The 13,917-nt window shown below is 37.5% G+C and overlaps 2 protein-coding genes across 4 annotated transcripts; both read right to left on the bottom strand.

Moving 5' to 3' along the window:
• Positions 1-1,331: 1,331 nt before the first annotated feature.
• On the bottom strand, positions 1,332-5,032 carry LOC113016988 (OX-2 membrane glycoprotein-like). 2 transcript variants are annotated; one of them, XM_026160237.1, is made up of 7 exons: positions 4,943-5,032; positions 3,365-3,703; positions 2,916-3,233; positions 2,802-2,840; positions 2,606-2,705; positions 2,466-2,512; positions 1,332-2,200 (listed from the first exon to the last, which is right to left on the bottom strand). In XM_026160237.1, exons 1-7 carry the CDS (start codon positions 5,004-5,006, stop codon positions 2,007-2,009), a joined length of 1,101 nt encoding a protein of 366 aa, XP_026016022.1. In that variant the 5' UTR covers positions 5,007-5,032; the 3' UTR covers positions 1,332-2,006. The 2 variants fall into 2 exon arrangements, with proteins under 2 accessions (XP_026016022.1, XP_026016023.1); XM_026160238.1 differs by lacking the exon at positions 2,466-2,512 and having other exon boundaries at positions 2,019-2,200.
• Positions 5,033-6,854: 1,822 nt separating this feature from the next.
• On the bottom strand, positions 6,855-13,745 carry LOC113016337 (OX-2 membrane glycoprotein-like). 2 transcript variants are annotated; one of them, XM_026159101.1, is made up of 9 exons: positions 13,729-13,745; positions 13,205-13,313; positions 12,844-13,043; positions 9,675-10,013; positions 8,538-8,837; positions 8,420-8,458; positions 8,229-8,316; positions 7,518-7,580; positions 6,855-7,353 (listed from the first exon to the last, which is right to left on the bottom strand). In XM_026159101.1, the coding sequence occupies exons 3-9, from the start codon at positions 12,920-12,922 to the stop codon at positions 7,236-7,238; spliced, it is 1,026 nt and encodes a 341-aa protein (XP_026014886.1). In that variant the 5' UTR covers positions 12,923-13,043; positions 13,205-13,313; positions 13,729-13,745; the 3' UTR covers positions 6,855-7,235. The 2 variants fall into 2 exon arrangements, with proteins under 2 accessions (XP_026014886.1, XP_026014887.1); XM_026159102.1 differs by lacking the exons at positions 12,844-13,043; positions 13,205-13,313; positions 13,729-13,745 and adding an exon at positions 11,115-11,196.
• Between the last annotated feature and the right edge of the window lie 172 nt (positions 13,746-13,917).

Raw genomic sequence — 13,917 nt, forward strand, 5'->3', positions numbered from 1 at the left:
AATGACTTTCTTTGTGTGAGAAAAATAAAATAATGCAAACATCCAAAGATCAAACTGTGGCATCAAATTCTTTGCTCTGTTAAACAGCACCTGGGAAATAGCTTTTAAAAAGTGAAATTTTCTCATTTGCTAATAATTCTGTCCTCCTCTGTCTCTAACGGTGAGTCTTTATCCCTTTTTTTTTTAATGATGACCTTCTACACAGAGCTACTCTGTAAGGCGTATGTCCTTGAGATCACTTCCCACACGTTACCGTGCTTCGTGAAAACGTGTGCTGTTGCGGTGACTGTAACTCTGCATGAGACTAAAATTTACTGCATGAAAGTTTACATGTTATCTTCAAGTGTATATTTTTTCTGCTCTGTGTGTCTTCACATCACTAATTAGACATTCTGTATTTTTACACTCAGTTGAAATATGAGTAACAACATGCAGGTCCACTTTTTATAAAGAAAAAAGCTACCTGCCAACTTAATTCACAGTCCATATGGACCTAACAGAAGTGTTTGTAATGCTCACGTTGGACAATGTGTAAAGGCCACTGATCATACAGATTTCCTTCCTTTTGTTTAACCCACAGAGACACCAAGAGGAGGAAGGGAGGAAACAGTTTCTGAGTGTGGACATAACATTAAACAGACAATTAAAAATTGAAAAATAAAATACAATCGTTAGTATTAAATATATCTCATTTTTTGCCTCAATATAACTGCAAATAATTTGCAGGTTGATGATGAAAATCCTAAAACTATTCTTTCAGCTGTGAGCTACTGATGCTAAACAGGCTCAGGATTACTTACACACCAAATAACAGACAGGTAACCTAATTGGCATCTTTATAATTCACTTCGTCGAGGCTTCGTCTCTGATTTGCTGTATTATCAGACTAAAAGTACTTTTCTAGATAAACAAAAGTACTAAATAAAACCACTAAAACACTATACCAACAATACCTGACAAGAAACACCAGCATGGTCTTACATGACAATTATTACTGGGCTGAGAACTGAAAACTTCATGAATGTAAATATAAACATATGTATTTGTGTGTCATTTTTTCAAATTTTGAAAAGCCTCCATACCTTCATCATGAATAAACAGAGACCTCATGTGGTCTTTTTGTGTAGTTTCACATGAAAATCTGTTGTCGTCTAAGTGAACACAATATGGGATTTTAATTGTGGTTATTCGTATTTGAAGAGTATTCGGCTGCAAAAACAGTTTAACCAGTCATTCAAAATTATTGTATAAAAAGGTTTAATGTTTAAAAAAAGTTATAAAAAAATAGTACAAAGAATTTACATTAAAAAAGCAAATCACAACACATCAATATGATTCTGGGTTTGTGTTTCAAATCTTAACATCACACTGTAAAAGTGAAAAAGCAGAGAAATTTCAAAACAAGTCAACTTTAAACTCTCACTTCAATCACATTCAGTTCACTTTTGAAAAACACAAAAATTCTTCCTGAGTAAAAAAAACATGTGAGCTGCCAATCAGAGGCCTTCTTCTCTTCAATCAAGCGCATAACCCACTACACTACAGATGCACACAAAACTTGGTCTCTGTAAATTAAGTACATCCAGAAAGTAAACTGAAGATACATAGAAATTATTCACATGATACAGTCCTGATCAAGTGATCAGACCTCTGGTAACAAAACAGTTATACTGTTTTGTTGTTTTTTTATACCTTCACCCTAAAGAAATTTTGAGGTATCGGCAAAAGTTGTGTTCAAACAATCGAGGTATTAAAGGTTTTACAGAATTGCTACACCGCTAACATCTAGTGTTTGAAATCATTTGAGCACGTTTTCAAAGATCAAGTGAATCATTAGTGTTGTACAAATTAATACTGGCACTAATTTGTTTTCAAAGACAAAGAGGGCGAGGACACTGATTACTGAAGGAAATGGAAGTGAAAACAGACACTTTAGTTACTGTAAATTCAGTTTTAACTGATTAAGACCAGTTAAAAAAAGAGTTCAGAACATGCTAGCTGTCCATTTAAACATGTGTGCCGTCCAGAAAAGCCGGACATCTAGCTGCAAACCCTGCTCCAAAAAACAAGTCAATGCTCTTAAAACGTAAGTCTTTGTGCAAGTGAAGGTGAAAGGCTTGGATCGTGGTTTGGTTGGTTTCTCTCAGGTCTCCGCTTTTTAAGCCTGTTTTCACTTTGGTTGACTGAAGGTGTTTCATGCCTTAACATACAACAAAAACAGTGAATCATGACTCTGTTAATACTGCAAAGCAAAGTATTCTGGACAGATTAACAGCTTAGACAGCACAACGGAATATGTATCAGAGATTGTTTGATGTGCAGTAAACATCAGATTACGAATAAATGAGAGAAAAAAGAAGCTCTAGAGGTAACTTAGAGGTCAAATGTCTCAGCATATCAGAGAGTGAAAAAGAATGAAGTAACTTTCCAAATGTGAGATGACCGGATGATAAAGATGGAATTACTTCTGATTGTGGTTTCAAGTGTTTTAATCGTCTCCCTGTGTGACAGACTGAAAGATTCAAGAACAGTTAAAGCTGCACAAACTTTGATCAGATGAATGAAAGAGAGAAAGTGCAACACAGATGATGTTTAAGACGAGTACCTGCTCTGAGTTTTCTTTCTGAGCTGGAGAAAGATGAGTGGAGCTAAAAAGCCACAGGCAACCAACAACACAGAGGCAACCATGACTGAAATCCTGAGAACTTTGAGACAAACGGGAAAGGAGAAAAAAAAATTAATCTGAACACCTAGAAAGTAACAATACACTGAATCTGTAAGAAGTACAAACATTAACATACCTAAATTTCTTTGATTAGATCCTGATGTCTCATTTAACCCTGGAAAAAGAAACACAAACATTAGATTAGAGTAATGATTCATTCATAAATAAATGACTTTGAAAGAGTTCTCACCATCATCATCATCATCATCATCATCATCATCATCAGAAATCGTCACCATCACCTCTCTGTGAGGAGCAGAGAGCACTCGTGCTGCACATCCCACCTGTGTGCTGTGTTTACGTGAACCTGAGAGCACAGCTGTGGTGGTGACAGTGAATGTAGCGTTGGTGTTGGACACACTGACAGTGTTGTACTGTGAGAAGCTGAGGTCTTGTTGTGAGACACTGAGTGTTACAGTGGGAGCAGGTCGACCAGTGGCTGAACAGGAAACAACCCACTCTTCAGCAGAGTTTGACTCTCTGACATCAACAACAGGTTCATGCAGCTCTGTGAAGGATCAGGAAATATCATCAACATGTAATTACAAACACACCAGCTGCAAACACATTTATTTCCAGTAAATGTTGACATAAATGCCTGAAGCATTTGTTGTTGGTTAAAGAAGATAAAGTTCTTACCAAAGACATGGAGGCAGGGTTTCCCTGTCAGGGAGCCTTCAGGATAAGTGTTAAACAGACAGTGATAGCAGCCTTCATCCTGCTCCGTCACATTCCTGATGACTATGGAGCAGTTCTGTAGTCCAGTGTATTTAAACTCAACTTTATTTGTAAAGCCATCATTCACTCTCTGACCATAGTACTTGCTGTAGGTGGCAACATTTGTCTCCACATCATGTGAGATTTTCTGCCATGTGACCTGAAGGACGTCTTTAGTCTCCAAGAGCTGACAGCTGACTTCAGCATCTTCTCCCACTGCTGCCAGCACAGTCTGCTGTGTTTGGACCACTGCTGTTAGAGCTGTAGGAGATACAGTTTGAGAAGTCAAGAACTTTCAGAAAAGTAAACTGTCATTATCATGTTACTCTTATTAAGGCCTGTCATTGTCCTAAAGGAATTTTTCATACCTTTTTTTAAATTCAAATTTCAAATTCACATTCGTTTTTTTTCTACCACTATTGTGTGCATAAATGTTTAACTATTGTGAAATGTCCATCTTTCTTAGAGGTCAAAGGTCCAAACTGTGATTTTTATTATTTATTTCAAGTATATCATAATACATTTGTGTGAGTTTATTAGCAATAAAAATATTTTTCAAAGGCAGTAACTTTTATGATGATAACAGAAATATAAAGCAATAAAAAGAAACAAAGAAAGTTCTGTGGGCGATGTCCATAATAACGTCTATGGACAAAGGTATCACATCGTAACGTGACGTGATAGCTTTGTACCTTAAAAGCTGCTGGTAGCTGCGTCTGCTTTTAAAATGACAAGCAGCAGAAGTATTTGAAGAATCTCAAACTGTAGGCTGAGCAAAATCAGGAACAGCGTTACTTCATTTAGACAACCTTCATCTTGCTGAACGTAACCTTTCTCTTTTCTTTTGTTTGATACAATAATGAGTGAAAAATAAATTAGGTTATTTACACTCTGCGCCGTTGAAGTCACGTCATGCAAAATCAACTTTTCCTGTAGCCCCTTTCAAATTTAAAACGCTGTAAAAGAAACACTTCGTTTCTTAACAAGGCGTTTATTTGAAATTTGACGAACTCGTGTAATATCACACTCAACGCTTACCCACTGAAAAGCGGTTCCACAATTCAAATTATACGAAAAAAAGAGTGTAACACGTCCGTGTGGTCTAGGGTGACCAACCGTCCCCACGCCTAATGATGTTTAAAAGATCCCAAAGCGCAAGTGCATCTTTTCAGACGAACTGCAAAAGAATTTCCCTCGTACCGACCCAGTACTGGTATTTTTTCTTATGTAGATGAGGCATTATTTCTGTACCATTATTTAATTCCAGAGGCTTTTAAGTTATTTTTTGCAATTGTTGACTTGTAAAAGCCTTTATGACATATTTTATTCCATAATTCATTAACCGCACAGAGAAGGCATCGTTTAAATATGTTATAAATATGTTTCTAAGCAAGTTCTTCATGACTGAGCCAAGTGTCCTCTTTTTTTGGAAATAAAATAAGATCACCCTATGGTCACATACATAGACGTAGGTATTCTGGAATAAAAGTTTCTTCTTACCTTTGTCAAAGACTCCAAAAATAAAAACGGCAGTGACATAATGTGTAATTCTAAGCTGTGGCATTGTTGCTCCATGCTGCACCGCCAGAAGTACCGCCAAAGCTGGACAGTATGGTTGCGAAAGAAACCGCTACTACTTCCGGGTAAATTGTTGTAATAATTTCTGTAATGTATGTAAAGAAGCAATAATGCCTGATGATAAAACACATATTTCATGATTATAAGGACATAGTAACAGAATTTGTCAGTAACTGATGGTTACTTATTACTTAAAAGTGCAATAACATACATCGCAGTTGCCTTTATGATCCCCGTATGATAATAGTACAGTCCAGAATTATATTATCTTTTACTACATTTCATGTGGTTTAAAAAAAAAGCATTTCTGTCACTAAGAGAAAAGAAATGTTAGAATTTTCTCTAAAGTCATGTTTTCAGATGGGATATTAAGCTATAGGACATTTGTTGTGAGAGGTCTCTCTGTGGAAAGCTGTTATATTCTCATCTATTTACAACTAAATTGCAGGTTGTTTGTATAGATCCCAAAGTCTTTCAGCTGCTGAACACAGATGTTCATCAAAACCAGCTGCACATCGTAGTGTAAAGTTACCAGATAAACTGAAACTCTTTGAAAAGAAATTAATATTGAATACACGATATTCTCATGTGAGTCAAGAATAATATTCAAATGAAACATACTATAAATATATATTTATTCTACTGTTTCACAAATCCTTTGTTTTGTTATCTTTCTACAGTTACACGCATAATTCCTTTTAAAATATGGCATTCCCCTTTAGAGAGAGGTGCCAAACATTCATAATGAATAAATATACATATATATTTAATGATTCCAAAATAAATCAATAAATCACACACTTAAATAAATCAACACTGAGCAGCACGGTGGTTAGCACTGTTGCCGCACAGCAAGAAGGTCCTGAGTGCAATTCCACCATCAGGCCGGGGTCTTTGTTATCCCTGTGTTTGCGTGGGTTCCCTCCGGCTTCCTCCCACCGTTCAAAGACATGCAACTTGTGGGGATAGGTTAATTGGATAATCCAAATTGCCACTAGGTGTGAATGTGCAAATGGTTGTCTGTCTCCGTGTCTTGGCCCTACGACAGACTGGCAACCTGTCCAGGGTGTGCCCCGCCTCTTGACCTATGACAGCTGGGATAGGCTCCAGCCCCCCCCCCTCCCACTACCCTGAAAAGGATAAGCAGAAGCGGATGGATGGATATATTTAATGATTACAAAATAAATCAATAAATCACACACTTAAATAAATCAACACTGTCGCCCATTTTTTACAATTTAAAGTAACATGATGGGCCAAAACAAAACAATTATATGCAGTATGTGTATTTTTTACATATTTGATTACTTCTCTAACCTAGAACACTAAAAAGAACAACAACATGAAAATATGCACAGTGAAAACAAACAGACATATTTTTCATATTTACAGTATGTTACATAATTACAGACACGGTACAGTTGTGTAAAAAATTCATTATGGTAAACAGAAAGTTAATTAAGCCCCAGTACAATGATTTCTTTTGGTGTAGTCCTTTGTTTTTCTTCAGGATTGAACTTCTTTGTTGTTACCGTTGTTGTGGAAGTTTTCCATTAAATAAAGCCTGCAGACAAGTGGTGAGCGGTAGCTAACATTCTTTAATCAAAACAAAGAACAGAAAACTAAGCTTGGTGGAGAGACGGTCAGCAGAGTCTCTCAGGCTACGTCCACACTAGCCTGGATAGATTTGAAAAAGGCGTTTTCATCACACTAGCGTTTTCAGTCGTTTCACAGAGTTGTGCGTCCACATTGAAACAGCCGAAAACGCTTATGTTCCAGCACTGCGCATGTCAAAATTGAGAGCCATCAAAACAACTGCTGTATAATGCACTCCACTATCTTTGTTTAATTGGTCACATGACTGCATCACATGACTAAAATGCGTCTTTCGTGTTAGAAAGTCTGCGTTTTCAGGAGAGTTTTCAAGTCTCAGTGTGGACACGAGGCCAAAACGGAGAAATACGATGCATTTTCAAACCAAAACGCATTAGTGTGGACTAAGCCTAAGAGACAAAAGACTCTTCCTGTGGAGTGGTCTGCTTCCCCCAACATCCTTACCAGGCCCCCACCATCTGTCGAACTGCATGAATGTGAAACATGCTAAGTTCCAGTGGCACTAAGGCAGTATAGGATTAATTAATGTGACTAATACATAAATAAAAGAAGTTCTTATACACCATCTTGTGGGATACTTTCTGTCATTCAAATCTTTGTTTCAGTTTTCATCAAAAATGAGTCTTCTTGCGGGTGCTGATGACAACACTTGGTTATGATTTTGTTGAGTTCGCTCAGGAGTCTCTTGTCTGACTTCCCTGCACTCTTGTGTATCAGTCCTTAAAATGAGAGCAAACAAAAAAGTTACATTTTTTAAATATTACTGTATGATTGAGAATAAAGTTACAGCAAAGTGTGAGAACATTTAAAAGATTGAAAGTGAAATGTAACAACAGAGGCTGAAATTTCCAGTTGTACATTCACAGGATGAAGAATCACTTACTCATCAGTGTCTCTGTTTGCAGTTTCAGGTGTTTCATTCAACTGAATCGCCATGTGTGAAAGACTGAAAAATGTAAGAAATTTATTAGATTTATTATTGCTAATACACTCACACAAATGCATTATGATATACTTGAAATAAATAATAAAAACCATAGTTTGGACCCTTGACCTCTAAGAAAAATGGACAGTTCACAATAGTTCTGAAAGTTCTTGACTTCGCAAACTGTATCTCCTACAGCTCTAACAGCAGTGATCCAAACACAGCAGACTGTGCTGGCAGCAGTGGGAGAAGATGCTGAATTGAGCCGTCAGCTCTTGGAGACTAAAGACGTCGTTCAGGTCACATGGCAGAAAATCTCACATGATGTGGAGACAAACGTTGCCGCGTACAATAAGTACTTTTGCCAAAAAGTGTGTACTGACTTTGCAGATAAGATTGAGTTTAAATACACTGGACTGCAGAACTGCTCCATAGTCATCAGGAATGTAACAGAGCAGGATGAAGGATGCTATTGTCTGTTTAACACTTATCCTGAAGGCTCCTTCATTAGTAGAACCTGCCTCCAAGTCTATGGTAAGTTCTTGAAACAAACATAGTGGACATAAATGTGTCAGCAGCTGGTGTGTTTGTAAGAACAGGTTGAAGATATTTGCTGCACAAAAATCTATCAGGACAACATGCAACATAGACACGGTTTAAGAGGAGTACCTGTTCTGAGATTTCTTTCTAAGCCAGACACAGATGAGAACACCGAGCACCAACACCACAGAGGATGAAGTCACTGAAATCGTGATTCCTTTACGACAAACAGGAGAAAGAAAGTGATAAAAATTTGAACATCTATCAAAACAAAATAGGATCAGGAAAGCTGACTTTAAAACATACAAATGTTAACACACCTAAATTCCTTTGATTAGATCCTGATTTCTTATCAAGATCTGGTAGAAGAAACACAAACATTACAATCACAAAGTAATCATTAATTTATAAATAAATGACTTCAAGAGAGTTTCTCACCATCATCATCATCATCAGGAATCGTCACCATCACCTCTCTGTGAGGAGCAGAGAGCACTCGTGCTGCACATCCCACCTGTGTGCTGTTGTTACGTGAACCTGAGAGCACAGCTGTAGTGGTGACAGTGAATGTAGCGTTGGTGTTGGACACACTGACAGTGTTGTACTGTGAGAAGCTGAGGTCTTGTTGTGAGACACTGAGTGTTACAGTGGGAGCAGGTCGACCAGTGGCTGAACAGGAAACAACCCACTCTTCAGTAGAGTTTGACTCTCTGACATCAACAGCAGGTTCATGCAGCTCTGTGAAGGATCAGGAGATATCATCAACATGTTCTTACAAACACACCAGCTGCTCACACATTTATATCAACTATGTTTGTTTGAGTTCAATTCGATTCAAATTAGGCCTAATTATTCAAGACCTTGCATGTGAGTTGTCAGGATATCAAGATTTTAAATTCAAATCTAGATTTAACAGGGATCCAGTGTAGAAAAGTCAATATAGGATAAATCTGCTCTCTCTTTCTAGTCTCTGTCAGGACTCTTACTGCGGCATTTTGGATTTGAAGGCTTTTCAGGGAATTTTAGGACATCCTGATAATAATGAATTACAGTAATTCAGCCTAGAAGTAATAAAAGTATGAACTAGTTTTTCAGCGCCATTATGAGAGAGAACATGTCTAATTTTAGAGATATTGTGCAAATGGAAGAAAGCAGTCTTACATATTTGTTTAATACGTGCAATGAAGGACATAGCCTGGTCAAAAATGACTCCAAGGTTCCTCACAGTGTTACTGGAGGCCAAGGGAATGCCATCCAGAGTAAGAATCTGGTTAGATACCATATTTCTAAGAAATTTTAGTGCCAAGTAAAGCACATTTTATCTGAATTTAGAAGCAGGAAGTTAGAGGGCACACAGGTCATTACTTACTTAAGACATCCCGGCAGTTTAACTAAGTGTCAACTGCATAACAGTGAAACTGCATGCCCTAAACCTGTTTCTGTACTGCGATGAGGGTACAGTATTCTTGAAATAAGCCATTCCTCTGCATATGATTAGTTAGCTGTTTTACAACTTCAGTTCTAATCTGTCATCAGAGTCACTTATTGTTGGAAAAGGAAGGTTTAAGTTCTCACCATAGAGTTGGAGGCAGGGTCTACCGATAAAGGCTCCTTCAGGATAAGTGTTAAACAGACAGCGATAGCAGCCTTCATCCTGCTCCGTCAAATTCTTGATGACTATGGAGCAGTTCTGTAGTCCAGTGTGTTTAAACTCAAATTTATCTTTAAAGCCATCATTCACTCTCTGACCAAACTGCTTGCTGTAGGTGGCAACATTTGTCTCCACATTATTTGAAGTTGTCTGCCATGTGACCTGAACGACGTCTTTAGGCTCCAAGAGCTGACAGCTGACTTCAGCATCTTCTCCCACTGCTGCCAGCACAGTCTGCTGTGTTTGGATCACTGCTGTTAGAGCTGTAGGAGATATAGTTTAAGATGTGAGGCACATTCAGTTTTCAATTAGTCCATTTTTTTCAGTTTTCTGTTTAAATTCAACGTCAGTATTTGCAGTAGTCATTAGTCTATGTACCGTCATTAAAGTTTTACTATAAATATGGTTGCTAAATATAGGTTAAGTGCTTCCAACATATATTAAATGTGAATATTTTCAATAGGAATAACTTTGTAAATTTTGTCATAGGCTGCCATTTACACATATGTCATTACTATGCTTAAACACATTAACTCCAGTTCAGTTCTGCTCAGTCATCAGACTGTATTGAATTATGTCAAAAGTCCTCCGCGAGATAAAACATAATTTAATGGCCAATCTGCAGCAAACACATGTAACTGCACATACTGTGAGTGGACGGAAATGCTTCAGGACCTGCCTGAGAATCTCCTGGATTATGAGATTGCCCTTGCATTAAAGTATTCTAATGGTAGTTATTAGTACTTGCACTCATAAACTCCAGAAAATGACGGTATTTTTAATTTATTTTCAAGAACAAACACGGTATAAAACAGCGGTCACGTTGCCGCACGGTGCAACTCGAGGTTGTTTCGTACTGCTTTGAATGTCGCCCATGTTCCCTTTTGGCTCCGCCCTCCAAACTTTGAAAAGTCGGTGAATGGCGGGCTCACCGTTCAGTTTGGGGAAAGCGGAGAAGCCAGAGGGAGCACTGAGAGCTCAGACTACGCGCGAGGAATTTGAACGCGAGAGCTGCATACCTGCACCCGTGAAAATACTTTGTCGTGATTACGCTTTCTCTCCCGATGAAACGCTGGACAGAGAGGACTTTTTGTCTCTTCTTAAATTTGCTCGAACATTTTTACAGCGCCATCATAGATACGTAAGCGCGCCTCTGCGTGTACACTATAGAGACCTAAAAACCAACTGCGTGTAAATCTGCCTCCCACTTAAATACTCAGTTAAACCCAAACAGTCCAAAGTACCAGTTCACCTTAATGAACATCCTCACGTTTAACAAAGAAGAGGAAGAAGTCAGTATTTTCGGGAAGAATCGCTTATTGGCCCATGCACGTGTGTAACATTGACACCCAGTTTCAGCTCACCTTTGTGAAAGACTCCGAAAATAAGAAGAGTAGTAACATAATAACATGTAACTCCAAAGCGCGGCATCATGCCTCCGTACTTTACCGCCAAAACATTCAAACTGATTTGACGTGTAGGCTGGGCAAGTCAAAGCAGTTCCGGGTTAATTGTTCATCACAGCACTTATATAATCACATATAAACTAATAAAGTAGCTAAAAAAATAAGATAAAATCACACCTGAGTGGTATTATAATGTAATAACAAATAAATTATTCAACAGGCAATGTTCAGTTATCACTTCAACATGCGATATGAAGAGCGAGTCTCCCCTCTTGTGCTGCAGTGGTACAGTCCTCTTTTTATGTAACCACATACCAGCGCACCAAATATCGAAGTCAACTTTTCTGTTACATTGTCCAAGTTTTTTTCCCAGCTTGTTCTGAAACTTCCTGACAGGAAATCACAGCAAAACAAAGATAATAACATTTCAGGTATATAAATTGTGGGTTTATCTTGAGAATCCCAGAGAGGCTGTAGGCTACCCTTTTGTGTAAATTACATAATATTCTCAGCACCACTGAAGACCTTAGAGTGAAAAAATAGAGCTGAAACTTTTTTTTATCATCACATACAAATAAACAACCAGTATGCAAAAAGTGACACAATATATCAGTAAAGACACAGAAGAAGAAGCATTTAATGAGATATTGTGGAGAAACAAAATATCACATGTGTGTTTGCATTTTCTCCATTTTGCACAGTTGTTGTTGACTTTACAAAGATTTATACATTTAGACAATTCTTCTGGCAACCTCCTTTATCAAATTACAATATTCCTGTGAGGTTAACAGTGTCATGTATTTTCTATCTCCCCTGAAGCTGGGTTTGTGTTTCTTTTCATTTACAAACCAGGAACCTTTTATGCATTATGCAAATATGCTATGCATGATGGCAGCAAATAAAACTTTGCCTTTAAAGATCAGGGACATTTATGTTTCCATAAACTCATGTAATGCTGAATAAATAGATAGTTTACTCCATGAAACATCACATGGTTCTTAACAAGTCAACAAGTTCATTACATACTGCCTGGCATACAACATGTTTACATTAATTATACGTGTGTGTTACACTGATGACATTATCTCCCACTGGCTATTTTGGTTTTTAGTTGGCTTCTATCACTATATAACATCAGGTCATTGTGATTTAAGAAAACTTGTATTTCTTTATTGCACTGTTCCGCAGCCACACAAATCTAAATGAGACTGGAGTTTTCTGCAGGAGATCAGTGGCAGTTCCACAGCCGGTTCTTTCCTTAAGGAAAAATTCACAGCTGGGTTCTTCAAACAGTGTCAATCACCATTGTGTTATAAATAATGTGGCACCAAGAGAAAAACAAAAAAACTCAGGAACTTAACAATCATGGCTTCATAGTTAGCTAACTTTCATCAGTTAGTTAAAAAAAATTGTCCAAGTTGGTTGATCCTCCTGTCTAAATCAGTCTGTTACTGGTTTTCTATAAAATCTTCACACGCTCCTCCTAAACACTCAAATTGTGAATTCTTTTTTCAAATTTTTGCTTTATTTGACATTACCAGATGGACAAATATTCCTTCATTAAATACCTGAGAACTATGACTTCATATGTTGTGTTTTTTGCACAGATGCTGTGCACTTTAATTATACTCTGCATTACAAAAAAATGCAAAAAAATAAATAATTAACTCTACAAAGAGAAACCTACTCAAGATATATTTCCAATTGTGACTCGTCAGTGAGCGGTATTCTGATCTGGGCAGGAAGGATTGTCGAGTGCATCCCATTGTGACAGTACTTGTGTCTCAAGCTTCGATGCAGTTTTTTCAGGTTCAACATTGGTCAACATTCTTTTTCTGAAGAGACGTTTGTTGTCTGAGATCGCTATTAAATAAATGTCCTCTACCCCTTAAAACAAAGATAAAATATGTTTTCACTCATAATTTTCATCAATACATTAATATTGGATGGTATGTTTTATGAACAAATCAATAGCTTTAAACAGTGGAATGCTGGACACGTGCAATAAATAACTTTGCAAGTACAGAAAAGGATAAAGAGTGACTTACTTGTGAGTGTCTCTGCTTTTAGGTGTCTTACTCATCTCAAGGTCCATTTGTGAGAGCCTGAAAGGTTTATTGACACTTACACAGAGAGCACTCATGCTGCACATCCCACCTATAATAAATGTACAAAAATGATTTTCAGTTTCCTTTGGTGTCATGTTGTACAATTTATAAAATGTCCCTGATCTAAAAATCACAGATTTTCCTGTAAAAAATAATATAACAAAGAGAACTGTCATTTGAGCCGAAATTTAGCTCTGATTGCAGTTTGAGTCTCACTCAGCCTCCGTCTGGGATTTTAAGGGGTGTATATGTAAAAGCCATAATGTAAGCAGAGATCCCGCTTATTATTAACACACGACAAAGCCTGGGATCCACTCGGATGTTTAACAAGCAAATAATCTGATAGTGTAATATAGATTTTTTACATTGATGAAAGCAATTTTACAGTACCCAACTCCTGATTGTCCCTATTCCTAAAAGTGGAAAAACACATAAAACATTTACTTTCACTACTGATCACCTACTGATCGGAAGGTTGGTGGTTCGATTCTTGGCTCCTCCAGTCTGCATGTCAAGTATCCTTGGGCAAGATATGAACCCCAAGTTGCTCTGCGATGCGTCCATCGGAGTATGAATGTAGTTAGAGAGCACTAAGTATAGATAAAGTGCTTGTGAGAATGGGTGTGATTGGGCGAATGTGGCATGCTGTATAG

This window comes from Astatotilapia calliptera, chromosome 23 (assembly GCF_900246225.1).
Source record: "Astatotilapia calliptera chromosome 23, fAstCal1.2, whole genome shotgun sequence".
NCBI lineage: Eukaryota > Metazoa > Chordata > Actinopteri > Cichliformes > Cichlidae > Astatotilapia > Astatotilapia calliptera.